This window comes from Phocoena sinus, chromosome 10 (assembly GCF_008692025.1).
Source record: "Phocoena sinus isolate mPhoSin1 chromosome 10, mPhoSin1.pri, whole genome shotgun sequence".
NCBI classification, from domain to species: Eukaryota; Metazoa; Chordata; class Mammalia; order Artiodactyla; family Phocoenidae; genus Phocoena; species Phocoena sinus.
This window is the reverse complement of record NC_045772.1, coordinates 85,714,726-85,732,929: the sequence shown is the minus strand read 5'-3', so window position 1 is coordinate 85,732,929 and position 18,204 is coordinate 85,714,726. Positions and strand designations below refer to the sequence as shown.

Below are 18,204 nucleotides of genomic sequence, written 5' to 3'. Positions count from 1 at the left end.
CCATCATGAAGCAAACTGCAGGGAACAGCTATTACTGAGCTCTCTACTGGGTAAGCACTAAACAGTTTCATGTCTACCACTCCAACAGCAATAAACTGTACCCTCAACATTTCTCAGCCTCCTTCTTTCACCAAGGATACCAAAAATAGGATTTATAGTTCTGCTGTTTCCAGCTCAAATTTCCAAGCATCTCCGTCTCTTAATTGGAGTTTAAAATAGAGTCTATTCTAAAAATGCCTGTAAATAGTTTTTACTCACTCTTAAGAGATGCCCGTGTATGTAAACAGTAGGTTAAGCCACAATGGAACTTACAATGATAAGAACTAAATGCTATTAAAGGACATGTGTAGGTCTAGGGCAAGGTTTCCTCAGCACAACTGACATTTGGAGCCAGATAATTCTTTGCTGTGGGGAGGCGGTCCTGTGCGTTGTAGGATGTCTAGTAGCATTTCTGGCCTCCACTAACTAGATCGGTAGCAGCCCAATTCCCCTAGAATGACAATCCAAAATGTCTCTAGACATTGCCCAATGTCCACTAGGGACAAAGTCACACCTGGTTGGGAACCACTAGTCTATAATCCAATACCTTAGATAAACTGGAAACAATTTCTCCATAAACTGCTAATGGGGGAGGGGGGTCTACCAGGTAGATCAAACTAAAGAAATATGATTCATTCTTTATTACACAATTACATAATATTATGGTTCTGAGTCACTCTATTACTACAATGTGCTCTGAAGAACCCAAAACAGCCATTCAAATATACAGAAGAAGCACCGTGTCTTTGGGGTTGCACAACACGCTAGTCTGACCCAGTCATGTCCCTAACTAGACACTTCTAGTGTCTAGTTTAAGTTGGATGTGAAGAGAAAAGGCTGATTTCTCAGCCCCTTATGATGAGTTTGGAAAAGATTATTCGATATTTCTTCTTTGAACACTGGACCACTAAAGCTCATATGCGCATATGCTTTATAAATAATGCAAGTTTTCCATAACTTCTTTGATTATGGGATGAATTTTTACATTGTATTTCTTTGAGTGCTACCCATATAACTTTCAAAATCTATCTTTACAATCCCAATCTTACTTAAAAGCAACATACAAGTTTCTCTCTGACAAACCTCTGTAATAAATTGCTTTATAATTTTTAATTTACAACATTTAAAGTCTCCACTAATTTGATCTTTTTTTAAGCTAGGCTTGTTTCTGAGGGGTCCTCAGACTCCTAACACGGAAATCTATTGCTCTAATTTCTTCCCTTGGGAGATCATCAGATGTATGACAGAGCAACAGAAACTAATTAAAAATACACATACTTGCTCCAGTGAACTTTTCCTTCCACTGTCTGCATCTCACCGAGGATGGCAAGGAGAAGAGAGGACTTCCCACATCCCACCTGGCCCACAATCATGGTTAACTGACCTACAGAAAAGAAACAAAGGATAATAACAGGATGAGATGGAATTCACTTAGTAAAATAAAATCAAAACGCATTTAGAAAAGGCTGATGTTTCACAATCAATGGGCCAGTTTTGGTCTCCAGCAATAAACTATTCTAAACAGCTCCCTTCCCTGATACTAAGTTTTTTGGAAAATAGAAGAAAAATTAAAATCCATAGGTCTTGATGTATTATTTTTAAAACTCTCAGAATAACTGACACTAGTAAAAAAAAGCTGTGAAATACTTGCCTAAATCATCTAGATTATTGTTACCTTTATTATTCAATTCATTCAGGAGAAAAAGGCAATTTTGACTAAAATAGGTAATTGGGCTTAAAATGATTTGGGGGCTGTTCTTAAAATACTTTGATGTGCATGTATAATAGAAAAATCCCAACTACTGACCATGAGGTCAAGTCAAAAAACTAATTCTCTTCAATTATCTAGACATTTTAAATAAAAATATTGGGTATTTATGTCTTAAATATCTTGAAAACTTCATCAGGTTTCCTCAGGGATAGAAAACTATTTTCTCATACATCCTTTCTTTAAATTCTTTCTTCAAAAAAATGAGAAATGAACTACTCCATTATTTAAATGCCACAAATCAGCAAATAAACTGAAAGCAATTCATTTGGATGGTAAATAACTTGTTCAAAGGTCCACACTCTGTAGTGTAAGGCAGGCAGGTCTTATAATTCCCAGTCATCCTCACAGTGATACAGGGGTTCATGAGCTTCATGGTGCAAATAAATATTAGTTATGTTTGTCTTGAAAAAGTCTTTCTCTCCTTTTGTTAGGCTCGGTTACGTTGGAAAACCATGGTCGTGATAGTTAACAATTACAAACCCGAGTAACAAATGATTCTTACCTGTTGGAATTCGAATATTTATATTAGATAAGGTAGCTAAACCACTGCCCCATGAAAAGTACCCATTTGTGACCTAGAAAATAAGAATACAGAAATTAAATTATGTAAATATGTGGTGTTAGAGAATTATTCCAATTAAAATAGATCTCTTTATAAAACACTGTAAGACTTTCAACACAGTAGAACACACAGTGCTGAAATTCTAACTTAGAGTTACAACTGCTTAGAGGTATCAATGAAACACAAAAAGAATGGAAGTGAGAGGAGGGTCTTTGAATTAACGGTATTATGAAGAACGCTAAAAATTCCAACAATTTTCCCTGAAAATTTGGGATCATTTATATGTGAACATTCTTAAAACTCAATCACCCAAATATTTTCCAGTGTAACTGCTACACTGATGATTTTCACACTGCTGCAATTCCCAGACTCCTGTGATGCAAAGTAAAGAACAGAAATAACTACAAATTGTTCCAACAAAATGACTCCACTAGCTAAGAAGGAAGGTTTTGTAATGAATAAGTTTCCTGAACTATGTGGATTTATCACTCTTCATTGATCTTAAAAGAAAAAGTAAAGGGGAGGAAGAAACAGCACAAAAATGAGGCAACATTGCTTGGTGGTATAAACCTCAACAACCAGCAAACAAACAAAAAGACCTTAGAGTCATCCAAAGCAATCTATTGTTTTAAGATGTGTCAAGAAAACTTGATAGTTTTAACAGTTACAAAAATGGGAAATGAAAGAGGTATAACAGAACCCAAGGGTTGGAAGGGTGAACAGAGACAGATGAGGGGAGAGAAAGTGCCTGAAAAATTAGAGGAAACTAAAGTAAGGCTGCACTTTGCTCATAAATTAATATTTTGTTTCCAAACCCCAAGTGATGAAATTTCTAAGCACATTTTTGTTCAGGAATTTTGCAGAATAGATTGGTAATATCTAAATTATAACTAAAAATATCCTTAAAATGAACAACTAAAGAGTGCAAAATTTACCTGAAAAGGCTAGATTATGTTTTTCCATCTAAGTTTTCTCTAGCGTGGAAAATGTATGGCATTTAATAATATCCATCACATAGATATGCATGAAATTAGTCCTGGAAGGAGGGTGGCCTGGAAGGGCTTAATAACTAATCACTTTAAAAGTACCTGCTGAGCACCCAGTCAATGTGAAGTCCTGCGTTAGGACTGATGTGGGCTACAAAGAAGCTTACAGTCAATTGAGTAGTAAACCAAGGCAAGAGAGTATGAGCTAAGTAACAAATAGAGGGGCAGACAGACGAAAGTGCAACAGTAGTTCATAAGGAAAATCATTTACATCTGAGATGAGTCAAAAAAAGAAAATATTTTGGAAAAGGAGGGCCTTTGAGCTAGTTTTGGAAAATATGCTGAATTTCAGCAAAGGTATTTCTGAGTTAAGAGTTACAGTGAGAACAGGTTCAGGATCAGAAAACCATGCAGCATGTTATGAGAAATAAAGAATAAAGCTGGCTGGGGCAGAGGTTTAAGATACAGTGGCTAAGTGACAAAGGATGCTCAAAGAAAATCTAGTCTTCAAGGCTGAGAATCCCTCTTTCTCAGAGAAAGTGGAGAGCAGGCTAAACGAGGTGCAAATACAGATGGGCTGGGGAGAGGGTCAGCAGGGAACTGAGAGGCCCTCCACAACAACCTTTACGTTTTCAATGAATTGAAAGGGAAGGTTACCTGTAGAAACAGGAGGTGGCCAAAGGAGAGAGAGAACGAGGTGGGAGGCGATTGGTGACAGATGAAGAGCTACTGCAGGTGATGGAGAATCATGCTGAAGGGAGGCATGGGAAAGGATTGCCAAGGACCACAGAGAGTCAGCCGAGGGTGGAGGTAATGAAGCTCTGGCCATGCCAACTTGTACCGTTAAGTTGTTTTCTCCACAGAACTTAGCACCCTGGGTACAGGAGCGCAGAAGGCACGGGGTTGAATGGCTACAGAAGGATGTGAAAGGGCTGGGAGAAAGAAGGGGCTCAAGTTACCGCAGGTTGCAATGAGGTTAAAAGCCAGTGGTGGTGTGATGAATTGGGAGATTGGGATTGACATATATACACTAATATGTATAAAATGGATAACTAATAAGAACCTGCTGTATAAAAAAATAAATAAAATAAAAAATAATGCGGGGGGAAAAAAAGCCAATGCCAGTGAAGGTGAAGCCCTGAGGGAGCTGAAGGGTAGGGCTGTGATGTCGGTGACTGGCTGGTATAACAGAGGCTAAGATCTCAGAGGGGCTGTGTGTCTAAGAGGTGGCCAAGTGTGAATGCAGGTGAGTTTGTGGAAATGGACGGGTGGTCGATTAAGGGGCTTGGGGGCTGGGATACTAGATGGGCTGTGAACCTGGAAGTTTAAATCACATCCAGGTGTGGCACTTACTAAGGTAGAAAGCTGGACTTGGAAACAGGCACCTAAATCTTCAGTGAAGGTGGGTGAGTGATTATGAGGTCCTCTGATCACAGACGTGAGAAAGGTACAACACGCCACAGCTTCACAAGTGTGAGAGAGGAAAGATGTGGTTGGAAACCAGCAGGGAAGAGCCAAAAGAATACAGTGTCACCTCCTGATTTGGTCCTACACAGAAGTGTAAGAGTGAACAGAGCTCACTTGAGAGGGACGGAGGAGAGTCAAAGTGAATTCCTCCCGCTGTGATTATTTGCCCTTCCATTCCTTCCTCCCTTTTACAAAATCGTCTCACTTCTCCACCATAAGGGTTAAAATCCTGGCTTCCCAAACTAGCTGTTTGACCTTGGAAAATCAGCTAATATATAAATCTCCACAAAGGTACATAAAAGGATAGGTACAAAGATGGTTATCACAGCATGGTTTGTGATGGAGGAAGGATGGAGGCCAACCCAGCAGCCATCACTAGGGGACAAGTAAAAGGCAGGGATGCATACTATAGAATGCAGTGGTGCAGCTAGAAGGAGCAAACAATTTCAGGAAATTGAAAATATAAATGTTCATGACAATACTACATATTTCATAGGTATATGAGCGTATTTAAGTGCATATATTGAGAATATTATTGCTGGCACCGTCATGTTGGGAGGATGAGGGGATATAGGTATAAGGATCAGGGATAAAGGGAAAGGATGAATTAAAATGTAAAGGCAGGAAAGAGACAATGCAAAAAGCCACCTACTGTATGATTCCATTCATATGAAATATCCAGCATAGGTAAATCCGTAGAGACAGAAATCAGATTGGTGTTGGCAGGGGCAAGAGAAAGGGGGAAATGGGGAGTGACAGCTTAATGGGTACGGGGTTTCCTTTTGGGGTGATAAAAATATTTTGCGACTAGTAGATGGGATGGTTGTAAAACTTTGGGAATCTAAAGGCCACTGAATTGTTGACCTGAAAATGGTTAATTTTATGCTGTGTGAATTTCACCTCAATTGAAATAGTTTTTTGAAAATCTAAAGGCAGGACCTTCCACACACCATTGTCCATTCTCTCCTGCCAAAAATAAATAAAAATGCTGAGTAAAACATAGTTTGTAAAAAAACCTCATTAAAGCAAGGAGTAAGGAAATGTCTAGTGAAAGTATAAGGAAAAGTACAAAAAGATATACACACTCTAGAGCACCTAAGCTTCTTTCCTTCCAAAAGGGCCAAGAATAGCTATTTTAGAAGAAAAAAAATAAGGTGTAAGAACTTGTCCTAAAAAATGTCAGTGTTTATTAGAAAGCTATAATAATCACAACAGTGGAATGCTGGACAGACAAATCAGAGAAAAATAAAGAAAGAAATCTATGTGACAAGACGGCACTAAAAGTCAGTAGGTACGGTGACTGATACACAGTGCCTGGATAACCCGACATCATATAAAAAATTAAATCCGACCTTACCGACTTACTACTAAATGCAGTAAAATGACTATCACTAAATTTACTACTGCTAAACTTACAGCTAAAATTATTTATTACTGATTTCCCTATAAATCACAACCTTACTTCATACCAACCAAAAAAAATAGATTTTAGGTCAATTAAAGTACTAAAAGCGAAAGGTGTAGCTCCAGGGATTTTAAGAACTAATATTATCTTTGTACCTTTTGGTAGAAGAAGATTTCTTTCTTTTTTTTTTTTTTAAATTTTTGGCCATGCCACGTGGCAAGTGGGGTCTTAGCTCCCCAACCAGGGATCAAACGCATGCCCCCGACATTGGAAGTGAGGTCTTAACCAATGGATCACCAGGAAGGTCCCCAAAAACGTTTTCATAAAGGAGGCAAAAAGCAAAGCATTAGCCATAAAGGAAAAGTTCTATAAGCTAGATTACATTAAAATTAAGAATTTCTGATACCATAAAGAGAGTGAAAAGCCAAGCTATGAAGTGGGAAAAGAATTCCGTAACATATATAACTGCCAAAGTAGTACCCAGAATTTTTTTAAACACGGGGAACAAATAACCTGGCAATTCACAAGAGGAGCTCCAAACCCAAATGGTCAATATATATAGAAAAAGGTGCTCAACCTCATTAGAAATCAGAAAATTACAAATAAAAACCACAGCAAGATACAACTGCACCTCCTCCCAACACACAACACACATTTTGGCAAAATATTGGAAGCCCTCGTGAAGAGGGAGACCAACTGGAATTCTCAATCACTATTTTTCTTTTTTATAAATTTATGTATTTTATTTATTTTTAAATTTTTGGCTGCATGGGATCTTCGTTGCTGCACGCAGGCTTTCTCTAGTTGCAGCGGGCGGGGGCTACGCTTCATTGCGGTGCGTGGGCTTCTTATTGCGGTGGCTTCTCTTGTTGCGGAGCACAGGTTCTAGGCGAGCGGGCTTCAGTAGTTTTGGCACGTGGGCTCAGTAGTTGTGGCTTGCAGGCTTAGCTGCTCCATGGCATGTGGGATCTTCCGGGACCAGGGATCGAACCCCGCGTCCCCTGCACTGGCAGGCGGATTCTCAACCACTGCGCCACTAGGGAAGTCCCTCAATCACTGTTAATGGAAGTGTAAAATGGCACAACCACTTTAGAGAAAAGTTGGCCATCGTGAAGAAAAGTTGAGGATGTACAGCCCTATGACTCAGCAATTGTTCACAACAGCCTCAAAAAAAATAACCAAAAGTCCATCAAAAGTAAAACAGATCAATAAATTCTGGTATATTCATACAATGAAATGATACACAGTGATGAGAATGAATGAATTAGAGCTTCACATAGCAACATGGATGAATTATATCCACATAATGTTGAGCAGAAGTAACACACATACACGTACACGCACATATTCAAAACTTAAAAAAACTAAAGCAGATTTTTAGGGAGGCATACATAGAAGGATGATCAAGGAAATGATGACCAGACCACAAAAGTCACGGTGGCGATTATATCTCGGGGGAGAGATAGAGAGTGCAGCTAAAGTGTGTGCTGGGGGGACCTTCAGAGGAAGCTGATGATGTTCTTCGCTTGGTAGTGGTTGCACAGGTATTTACTTTTTCATTTAACAGTGCATACATGTTGTATGTACTTTTCTGTAGATATGTTGTATTTCACAATAAAAAAGATTTCAAAAATACAAATGAGTAATAACCAATTTGGGAATTTCCACTATGAATAAACAGTGAATTCAAGCTTGAAGGGGTACTTGAAACTGCAGTGGCCATTCAGTGGAATAGCAGACTCCAGGCCATTGATGAGCAGGGGTTTGTTGTTTTTTTGTGGGTTTTTTGGTGCATGAAGGGTCAATTCTGGGGAAAAAAATCATGATAACCTCCCTTTTTTCCATGAAAAATGAAAATAAATTGAATACAGCACACGGAAAAGATGTATTTTTAGGTTCCCACTACACTGAATAGAAAATGTCAATTAAAAAACACTATTTTTTTAGTCACTAATATATTGTTATTTTCTGGGCATATTTGAGAATTGGCAGCATAGAGGACCCTTTCTAGTCTCTCATTACTTACTTTTTCATAGCTTAGTTCACACCCTACTTGTACATTATAATTGTCTAGGGAACTACTAGAGATGTTTTTAAAAATGATGCCCAGGTTTATATATATATATACATATATATATATATATATATACACACACACAAAACCAGACAAATAGCACACACATACACACACACATACACATATACATATATATATATATGTGATTCTAATGTACAGCCAAGATTAAGAATCACTACAGGACTTGCCTGGAGGCACAGTGGTTAAGAATCCACCTGCCAATGCAGGGGGCATGGGTTTGATCTCTGATCCGGGAAGATCCCACATGCCGCGGAACAACTAATAAGCACACGAGCCACAACTACTGAGCCTGGGCTCTAGAGCCCAAGAGCCATAATTACTGAACCCACATGCTGCAACTACTGAAGGCTGCGTGCCTACAGCCTGTGCTCCGCCACAAGAAAAGCCACCGTAATGAGAAGTCCGTGCACCGCAACAGAAAGTAGCCCCTGCTCACTGCAAGTAGAGAAAGCCCGTGCGCAGCAACGAAGACCCAACGCAGCCAAAAATAACTAATTAAATAAATAAATATTTAAAAATGAGTCACTACAGCTCTTTGAAATTCACAGGTGTTATACCTTATCCTCAAAACAACCATACTAAAATGGCATCCCCACCTCAAGAGGAGCAGACCATGGCTCAGAGAAGAAATTTGCCCAAATCACACATCAAATTAATGGCAAAGGGAAGGCTAGCATTAGCTTATTCCATCCAGTAACGCATTTGCTCCAGTTGCTAAAAGTTTATTGTGGGACAGGTATGGTGTCAGGCAATAAGGAGAGAGACAGGAGAATTAAATGTGGTTCTTGGCTTTACTGTACCACTCACTGAGCATCCCTCACTCTGACTGGACAGGGCAGGGAGTGGGACAGCCCCAGCAGCCAATGTGGCTAGTCTTCTAAACAGCTAATTTCCAGGACTCCGTTGGCTCTGATGTCCAGAGGCCCTTGACTGCTGCAGACATCTGTTCTGGTTCCTGCATAACCCTGATCCCTTCCTGGGGCTGATCCCAACTCTCAGTCCCCAGCCTGTGTTCCTGTGGTGGCCTGTTCTATGAAGCACTCATGCTTGGGAACAGTACAAACGGCTGAGTTTCAGTAACAAAAAACAAACAATCCTTTTGCATGTAGCTGCCCAGTTTTCCCAGCACCACTTATTGAAGAGGTTATGTTTTCTCCATCGTATCCTCTTGCTTCCTCTGTCAAAGATAAGGTGACCAAATGTGCGTGGGTTTATCTCTGGGCTTTCTATCCTGTTCCATTGATCTATTATTTCTGTTTTTGTGCCAGTACCATACTGTCTTGATTACTGTCACTTTGTAGTATAGTCTGAAGTCAGAGAGTCTGATTCCTCCAGCTTTGTTTTTCTTTCTCAAGATTGCTTGGACTATTCGGGGTCTTTTGTGTTTCCATACAAATTGTGAAAAATTTTGTTCTGGTTCTGTGAAAAATGCCATTGGTAGTTTGATAGGGATTGCATTGAATCTGTAGATTGCTTTGGGTAGGTATAGTTATTTTCACAATGTTGATTCTTCCAATCCAAGAACATAGTATATCTCTCCATCTGTTTATATGATCTTTAACTTCTTTCATCAGTGTCATATAGTTTTCTGCATACACGTCTTTTGTCTCCTTAGGTAGGTTTATTCCTAGTATTTAATTCTTTTTGTTGCAATGGTAAATGGGAGTGTTTCCTTAATTTCTCTTTCAGATTGTTCATCATTAGTGTATAGGAATGCAAGAGATTTCTGTGCATTTATTTTGTATCCTGCTACTCTACCAAATTCGTTGATTAGCTCTAGTAGTTTTCTGGTAGCATCTTTAGGATTCTCTATGTATAGTATCATGCCATCTGCAAACAGTGACAGTTTTACTTCTTTTCCGATTTGGATTTTTTTATTTCTTTTTTTTGGCTAAAACTTCCAAAACTATGTTGAATAATAGTGGTGAGAGTGGGCAACATAGTCTTTTTCCTGATCTTAGTGGAAATGGTTTCAGTTTTTCACTATGAGAACCATGTTGGCTATGGGTTTGTCATATATGGCCTTTATTATGTTGAGGAAAGTTCCCTCTATGCCTACTTTCTGGAGAGTTTTTGTCATAAATGGGTGTTGAATTTTGTCAAAAGCTTTTTCTGCATCTATTGAGATTATCATATGGTTTTTATCCTTCAATTTGTTAATATGGTTTATCACATTGATAGATTTGCGTATATTGAAGAATCCTTGCATTCCTGGGATAAACCCCACTTGATCATGGTGCATGATCCTTTTAATGCGCTGTTGGATTCTGTTTGCTAGTATTTTGCTGGGGATTTTTGCATCTATGTTCATCAGTGATGTTGCTCTGTAGTTTTCTTTTTTTCGTGACATCTTTGTCTGGTTTTGGTATCAGGGTGATGGTGGCCTCGTAGAATGAATTTGGGTGTGTTCCTCCCTCTGCTACATTTTGGAAGAGTTTGAGAAGTACAGGTGTTAGCTATTCTCTAAATGTTTGATAGAATTTGCCTGTGAAGCCATCTGGTCCTGGGCTTTTGTTTGTTGGAAGATTTTTAATCACAGTTTCAATTTCAGTGCTTGTGATTGGTCTGTTTATATTTTCTATTTCTTCCTGGTTCAGTCTCAGAAGGTTGTGCTTTTCTAAGAATTTGTCCATTTCTTCCAGGTTGTCCATTGTAATGGCATAGAGTTGCTTGTAGTAATCTCTCACAATACTGTGTATTTCTTCAGTGTCAGTTGTTACTTCTTTTTCATTTCTAATTCTGTTGATCTGAGTCTTCTCCCTTTTTTTCTTGATGAGTCTGGCTAATGGTTTATCAATTTTGTTTACCTTCTCAAAGAACAAGCTTTTAGTTTTATTGACCTTTGCTATTGTTTCTTCCATTTCTTTTTCATTTATTTCTGCTCTGATCTTTATGATTTCTTTCCTTCTGCTAACTTTGGGGTCTTTTTGTTCTCCTTTCCCTAATTGCTTTAGGTGTAAGGTTAGGTTGTTTATTTGAGTTTTTCTTGTTTCTTGAGCTAGGATTGTATTGCTATAAACTTCCCTCTTAGAACTGCTTTTCTGCATCCCATAGGTTTGGTGTCATCGTGTTTTCATTGTCATTTGTTTCTAGGTATTTTTTGTTGATTTCCTCAGGAATACCTAAATAGACATTTCTCCAAAGACATACAAATGGCCAACAGGCACATGAAACAATGCTCAATATCACTAATTATTAGAGAAATACAAATCAAAGCTATGAGGTATCACCACACACCAGTCAGAATAGCCATCATTAAAAAGTCTACAAATAACAAATGTTGGAGAGGGTGTGGAGAAAAGTGAACCTTCCTACAGTATTGGTGGGAATGTTAACTGGTGCAGTCACTGTGGAAAACAGTAGGGAGGTTCCTCTAAAAGCTAAAACTAGAGTTGCCATATGATCCTGCAATCCCATTCCTCAGAATATATCCAGACAGAACTATAATCTGAAAAGATACCTTCACTCACTGTTCACTGTGGCACGATTCACAATAGCCAAAATATGGAAACAACCTAAATGTCCATCGACAGATGAATGGATAAAGAAGATATGGCACATATATACAATGAAATACTACTCAGCCATAAAACGAAGAATGAAATAATACCATTTGCAGGAACATGGATGGACCTAGAGATTATCATACTAAGTAAAGTAAGTCAGAAAGAGAAAGACAAATACCATATGATATCACTCATATGCGGAATCTAAAATATGACACAAATGAAGTTATCTATGAGACAGAAACAGACTGACACACATAGAGAACAGACTTGTAATTGCCAAGGGGGAGAGGGGTGGGGGAGGGATCGTTTGGGAGTTTCAGATTAGCAGATGCAAGCTATTATATATAGAATGGATAAACAAGGTCCTACTGTATAGAACAGGGAACTATATTCAACATCTGCTGATAAACCATAATGGAAAAGAATATGAAAAAGAATGTGTATATATATATATATATATATATATATATATATATATGTGTATAACTGAGTCACTTTGCTATACAGCAGAAATTAACACAGCATTTTAAATCAACTATACTTCAATAATATAACTTTTTTAAAAAAATAGGCTATTTGACAATGCAAGCCAAAAAAGGGCAGAAGATCTAAATAGAAATTTCTCCAAAGAAGATATACAGAATGCCAACAGACACATGAAAGGATGCTCAACATCACTAATCATTAGAGAAATGCAAATCAAAACTACAATGAGGTATCACCTCACACCAGTCAGAAGGGCCATCATCAAAAAATCTACAAACAATAAATGCTGGAGAGGGTGTGGAGAAAAGGGAACCCTCTCGCACTGTTGGTGGGAGTGTAAATTGATACAGCCACTATGGAGAACAGTATGGAGGTTCCTTAAAAAACTACAAATAGAACTACCATATGACCCAGCAATCCCACTACTGGGCATATACCCTGAGAAAACCATAATTCAAAAAGAGTCATGTACCAAAATGTTCATTGCAGCTCTATTTACAATAGCCCAGAGATGGAAACAACCTAAGTGCCCATCATCGGATGAATGGATAAAGAAGATGTGGCACATATACACAATGAAATATTACTCAGCCATATAAAGAAACGAAATTGAGCTATTTGTAATGAGGTGGATAGACCTAGAGTCTGTCATACAGAGTGAAGTAAGTCAGAAAGAGAAAGACAAATACCGTATGCTAACACATATATATGGATTTAAGAAAAAGAAATGTCATGAAGAACCTAGAGGTAAGACAGGAATAAAGACACAGACTTACTGGAGAACGGACTTGAGGATATGGGGAGGGGGAAGGGTGATCTGTGACAAAGTGAGAGAGAGGCATGGACATATATACACTACCAAACGTAAGGTAGATAGCTAGTGGGAAGCAGCCGCATAGCATAGGGATATCAGCTCAGTGCTTTGTGACCGCCTGGAGGGGTGGGATAGGGAGGGTGGGAGGGAGGGAGATGCAAGAGGGAAGAGATAGGGGAACATACGTATATGTATAACTGATTCACTTTGTTATAAAGCAGAAACTAACACACCATTGTAAAGCAATTATACCCCAATAAAGATGTTAAAAAAATAAAAATTATATTTCCCTGATGAAAAAAAAATTAAAAAAAAGAAAGAAAAGAAAATTGAAATCATATCAAGCATCTTTTCTGACCACAACCCTATGAGATTAGAAATCAATTACAGGTAAAAAAACGTTAGAAACAGAAACACATGGAGGCTAAACAATACGTTATTAAATAACCAAGAGATCATTGAAGAAATCAAAGAGGAAATCAAAAAATACCTAGAGACAAATGACAATGAAAACACAACCATCCAAAACCTATGGGATACAGCAAAAGCAGTTCTATGAGGGAAGTTTATAGCAATACAAGCCTACCTCAAGAAACAAGAAAAATGTCAAATAAACAATCTAACCTTACACCTTAAGGAACTAGAGAAAGAAGAACAAATAAAACCCAAAGTTAGTAGAAGTAAAGAAATCATAAAGATCAGGGCAGAAATAAATGAAATAGAAACAAAGAAAACAATAGCAATGATCAATAAAACAAAAAGGTGGTTCTTTGAGAGATAAACAGAATTGATAAACAATTAGCCACACTCATCAAGAAAAAGAGGAAGAGAACTCAAATCAATAAAATTAGAAATAGAAAAGGAAAAGTTACAACAGATACCACAGAAATACAAAGCATCCTAAGAGACTACTACAAGCCAATACTCCTATGCCAATAAAATGGACAACCTGGAAGAAATGGACAAATTCTTAGAAAGGTATAACCTTCAAAGACTGAACCAGGAAGAAACAGAAAATATGAACAGACCAATCACAAGTAATGAGATTGAATCTGATTAAAAATCTTCCAACAAACAAAAGCCCAGGAGCAGATGGCTTCACAGGTGAGTTCTATCAAACATTTAGAGAAGAGCTAATACCCATCCTTCTCAAACTCTTCCAAAAACTTGAGGAAGGGGGAACACTCCCAAACTCATTCTATGAGGCCACCAACACCCTAATACCAAAAGCAGACAAAGGTACTACAAAAAAAGAAAATTAAAGACCAATATCACTGATTAATATAGATGCAAATATCCTCAACAAAATACTAACAGAGTCCAAAAACACATTAAAAGGATCATACACCATGATCAAGTGGGATTTATCCCAGGGATGCAAGGTTTCTTCAATATACGCAAATCAATCAATGTGATACAGCTTTTGACAAAATTCAACACCCATTTATGATAAAAACTCTCCAGAAAGTGGGCATAGAGGGAACCTACCTCAACATAATAAAGGCCATATATGACAAACCCACAGCAAACATCATTTTCAATGGTGAAAAACTGAAAGCATTTCCTCTACGATCAGGAACAAGACAAAGATGTCCACTCTCTCTCGCCACTATTATTCAACATAGTTTTGGAAGTCCTAGCCACGGCAATCAGAGAAGAAAAAGAAATAAAAGGAATACAAATTGGAAAAGAAGAAATAAAACTGTCACTGTTTGCAGATGACATGATACTATACATAGAGAATCCTAAAGATGCCACCAGAAAACTACTAGGGCTAATCAATGAATCTGGTATAGTTGCAGGATACAGAATTAATGCACAGAAATCTCTTGCATTCCTATACACTAACGATGAAAAATCTGAAAGAGAAATTAAGGAAACACTCCCATTTACCATTGCAACAAAAAGAATAAAATACCTAGGAATAAACCTACCTAGAGAGACAAAAGACCTGTATGCAGAAAACTATAAGATACTGATGAAAGAAATTAAAGATGATACCAACAGATGGAGAGATATACCATGTTCTTGGATTGGAAGAATCAATATTGTGAAAATGACTATACTACCCAAAGCAATCTACAAATTCAATGCAATCCCTATCAAACTACCAACGGCATTTTTTACCGAACTAGAACAAAATATTTTAAAATTTGTATGGAGACACCAAAGACCCTGAATAGCCAAAGCAGTTTTGAGGGAAAAAATCGGAGCTGGAGGAATCAGACTCCCTGACTTCAGACTATACTACAAAGCTACAGTAATGAAAACAATATGGCACTGGCACAAAAACAGAAATATGGATCAATGGAACAGGATAGAAAGCTCAGAGATAAACCCACACACCTATGGTCAACTGATCTATGAGAAAGGAGGCAAGGATATACAATGGAGAAAAGACAGCCTCTTCAATAAGTGGTGCTGGAAAACCGGACAGCTACATGTAGAAGAATGAAATTAGAGCACTCCCTAACACCATACACAAAAATAAACACAAAATGGGTTAGAGACCTAAATGTAAGACCACACACTATAAAACTCTTAGAGGAAAACATAGGAAGAACACTCTTTGCTATAAATCACAGCAAGATACACCTCCTAGAGTAATGGAAATAAAAACAAAAATAAACAAATGGGACCTAACGAAACTTCAAAGCTTTTGCAAAGCAAAGGAGACTAAAAACAAGACGGAAAGACAACCCTCAGAATGGGAGAAAATATTTGCAAACGCACTAACGGACAAAGGATTAATCTCCAAAATATATAAACAGCTCATGCAGCTCAATATTAAAAAAACAAACAACCCAATCAAAAAGTGGGTAGAAGACCTAAATAAACATTTCTTCAAAGAAGACGTACAAAGGGCCAAGAAGCACATGAAAAGCTGCTCAACATCACTAATTATTAGAGAAATGCAAATCAAAACTACAATGAGGTATCACCTCACACCAGTTAGAATGGGCATCATCAGAAAATCTACAAACAACAAATGCTGGAGTGGTTGTGGAGATAAGGGAACCCTCTTGCACTGTTGGTGGGAATGTAAATTGATACAGCCACTATGAAGAACAGTATGGAGGTTCCTTAAAAACCTAAAATAGAATTAGCATATGACCCAGCCATCCCAATACTGGGCGTATACCCAGAGAAAACCATAATTCAAAAAGATACATGCACTCCAGTGTTCATTGCAGCACTATTTACAATAGCCAGGTCATGGAAGCAACCTAAATGCCCATCGACAGACAAATGGATAAAGAAGTTGTGGTACATATATACAAAGGAATATTACTCAGCCATAAAAGGGAATGAAATTGGGTCATTTGTAGAGACGTGGATGGATCTAGAGACTGTCATATGGAGTGAAGTAAGTCAAAAAAACAAATATCATATATTAACGCATATATGTGGAACCTAGAAACATGGTACAGATGAACCGGTTCGCAGGGCAGAAATAGAGACACAGATGTAGAGAACAAAAGTATGGAAACCAAGGGGGGAAAATGGCAGGGGGTGGTGGTGTGATAAATGGGGTGATTGGGATTGACATATGTTCACTAATATGTATAAAATGTATAAGTAATAAGAACCTGCTGTATAAAATTTTTAAAAAGTATGCTAACACATATATATGGAATCTAAAAAAAAATGGTTCTGATGAACCTATGGACAGGACAGGAATAAAGACACAGATGTAGAGAATGGACTTCAAGACACGGGGAGGGTGAACGGTAAACTGGGACGAAGTGAGAAAGTAACATTGACATATATACACTACCAAATGGTATAAAATAGATAGCCAGTGGGAAGCAGCTGCATGACACAGGAAGATCAGCTCAGTGCTTTCTGATCACCTAGAGGTATGGGATAGGGAGCAGGGGAGGGAGATGCAAAAGGGAGGGGATATGGCTATATATGTATACATATAGCTGATTGTTATACAGCAGAAACTAACACAGCATTGTAAAGCAATTATACTCCAATAAAGATGTTAAGAAAAAAAAAAAGGCTGTTTGAGATGAGTCAAAGGCAGTATTGGGAAGCTGGGTGGAAGCACACAACCCAGGTCTAAGCCTTTCCTGGTTGTAGATAATTGCAATCTAATCTACTTCCTTAAAAATTGGACCTGTAATATGGGCGTTCTCTAGAAATTAATCTACTTGGTAGATAAACATGAGAGTACAAGTGGGAATAGGTTGGATACTAGCTTCTGATGCAGATTCAGAAGAAAGATTCATCCTCCAGTTATTTAAACAACTGCTGGAGCAAAGCTGTGGCTGGGAGGCAAGGCAGCACTGAGAATTATAAACTTATCAGAATATGTTTGAAAATGTTATGAGAATGAGTGACCATGCTAAAGAGACTTTAAAGACACAATGTAGGACACTTTTGCAGAACTTCATCATAAAATAGTAACATCAGTGTTTCTATTCATGTAAGAATTCAGGAAATAAAATAACCTTTATTGCAATATCCTCGGTCTCCACGGGACGCAGACGTCGTGTTGACTGCTCGTAGCTGTCCAGGTGATACCTTCCAGGCTGCTTCCTGTTTATAGTTTTTGGCTGCTGCATTCCACATGGAAAAGAACACAAGTTGAAGGTCTATGGAGAAAACTGAGTTTTTACTGAACATTAACTCACATTGCTAATTCTCCACTTAAGCTCTAAGAAAAAGAAATGAGTAAAGTGAATGTCATATTTTAATTATTTCTATGGTGTCCCCCTGCCGCCAAAAAAAGCAAATGATAATGAAAAAGCGTTACACAATAATTTTAAACCTAATTCACAAACTTTTTAAGAAAGATAAAAATATGAAGATGTGATACTTGCAAACGATAGAAGTTAAAGTGCTGAGCACCAAACTAGCCTTTGGATATTCTTTCTCCAGCTTTCTGGATGAACAGGCCCAGGCGGTAAAAAGCTGTGTGTCATGGCCAAAGGCAAGCAGGCTAACTCAGGGTAAACTGGAATCTAATTCTTAGGCCGTCGGGCTTGTAAATGTTCCAACAGTTCATTTTTGGTCACCCTCTGAATCACGAGGATTTTGAATCCGATACACTCAAAT

At 38.0% G+C, this 18,204-nt stretch overlaps 1 protein-coding gene across 13 annotated transcripts in view; it reads right to left on the bottom strand.

Moving 5' to 3' along the window:
* ABCC9 (ATP binding cassette subfamily C member 9) overlaps window positions 1-18,204 on the bottom strand; it is a 150,544-nt gene that overhangs the window by 84,897 nt on the left and 47,443 nt on the right. For all 13 annotated transcript variants that reach the window (XR_004351753.1, XR_004351752.1, XM_032645442.1 and 10 more), the window contains 3 exons: window positions 17,598-17,705; window positions 2,313-2,385; window positions 1,318-1,423 (listed from right to left, as the gene is read on the bottom strand). Coding sequence is in view for 11 of the 13 variants with exons in the window: in XM_032645442.1 (XP_032501333.1) it covers window positions 1,318-1,423; window positions 2,313-2,385; window positions 17,598-17,705 (287 nt within the window). In the remaining 2 variants the exon portion in view is untranslated. The remainder of the gene's footprint in view (window positions 1-1,317; window positions 1,424-2,312; window positions 2,386-17,597; window positions 17,706-18,204) is intronic.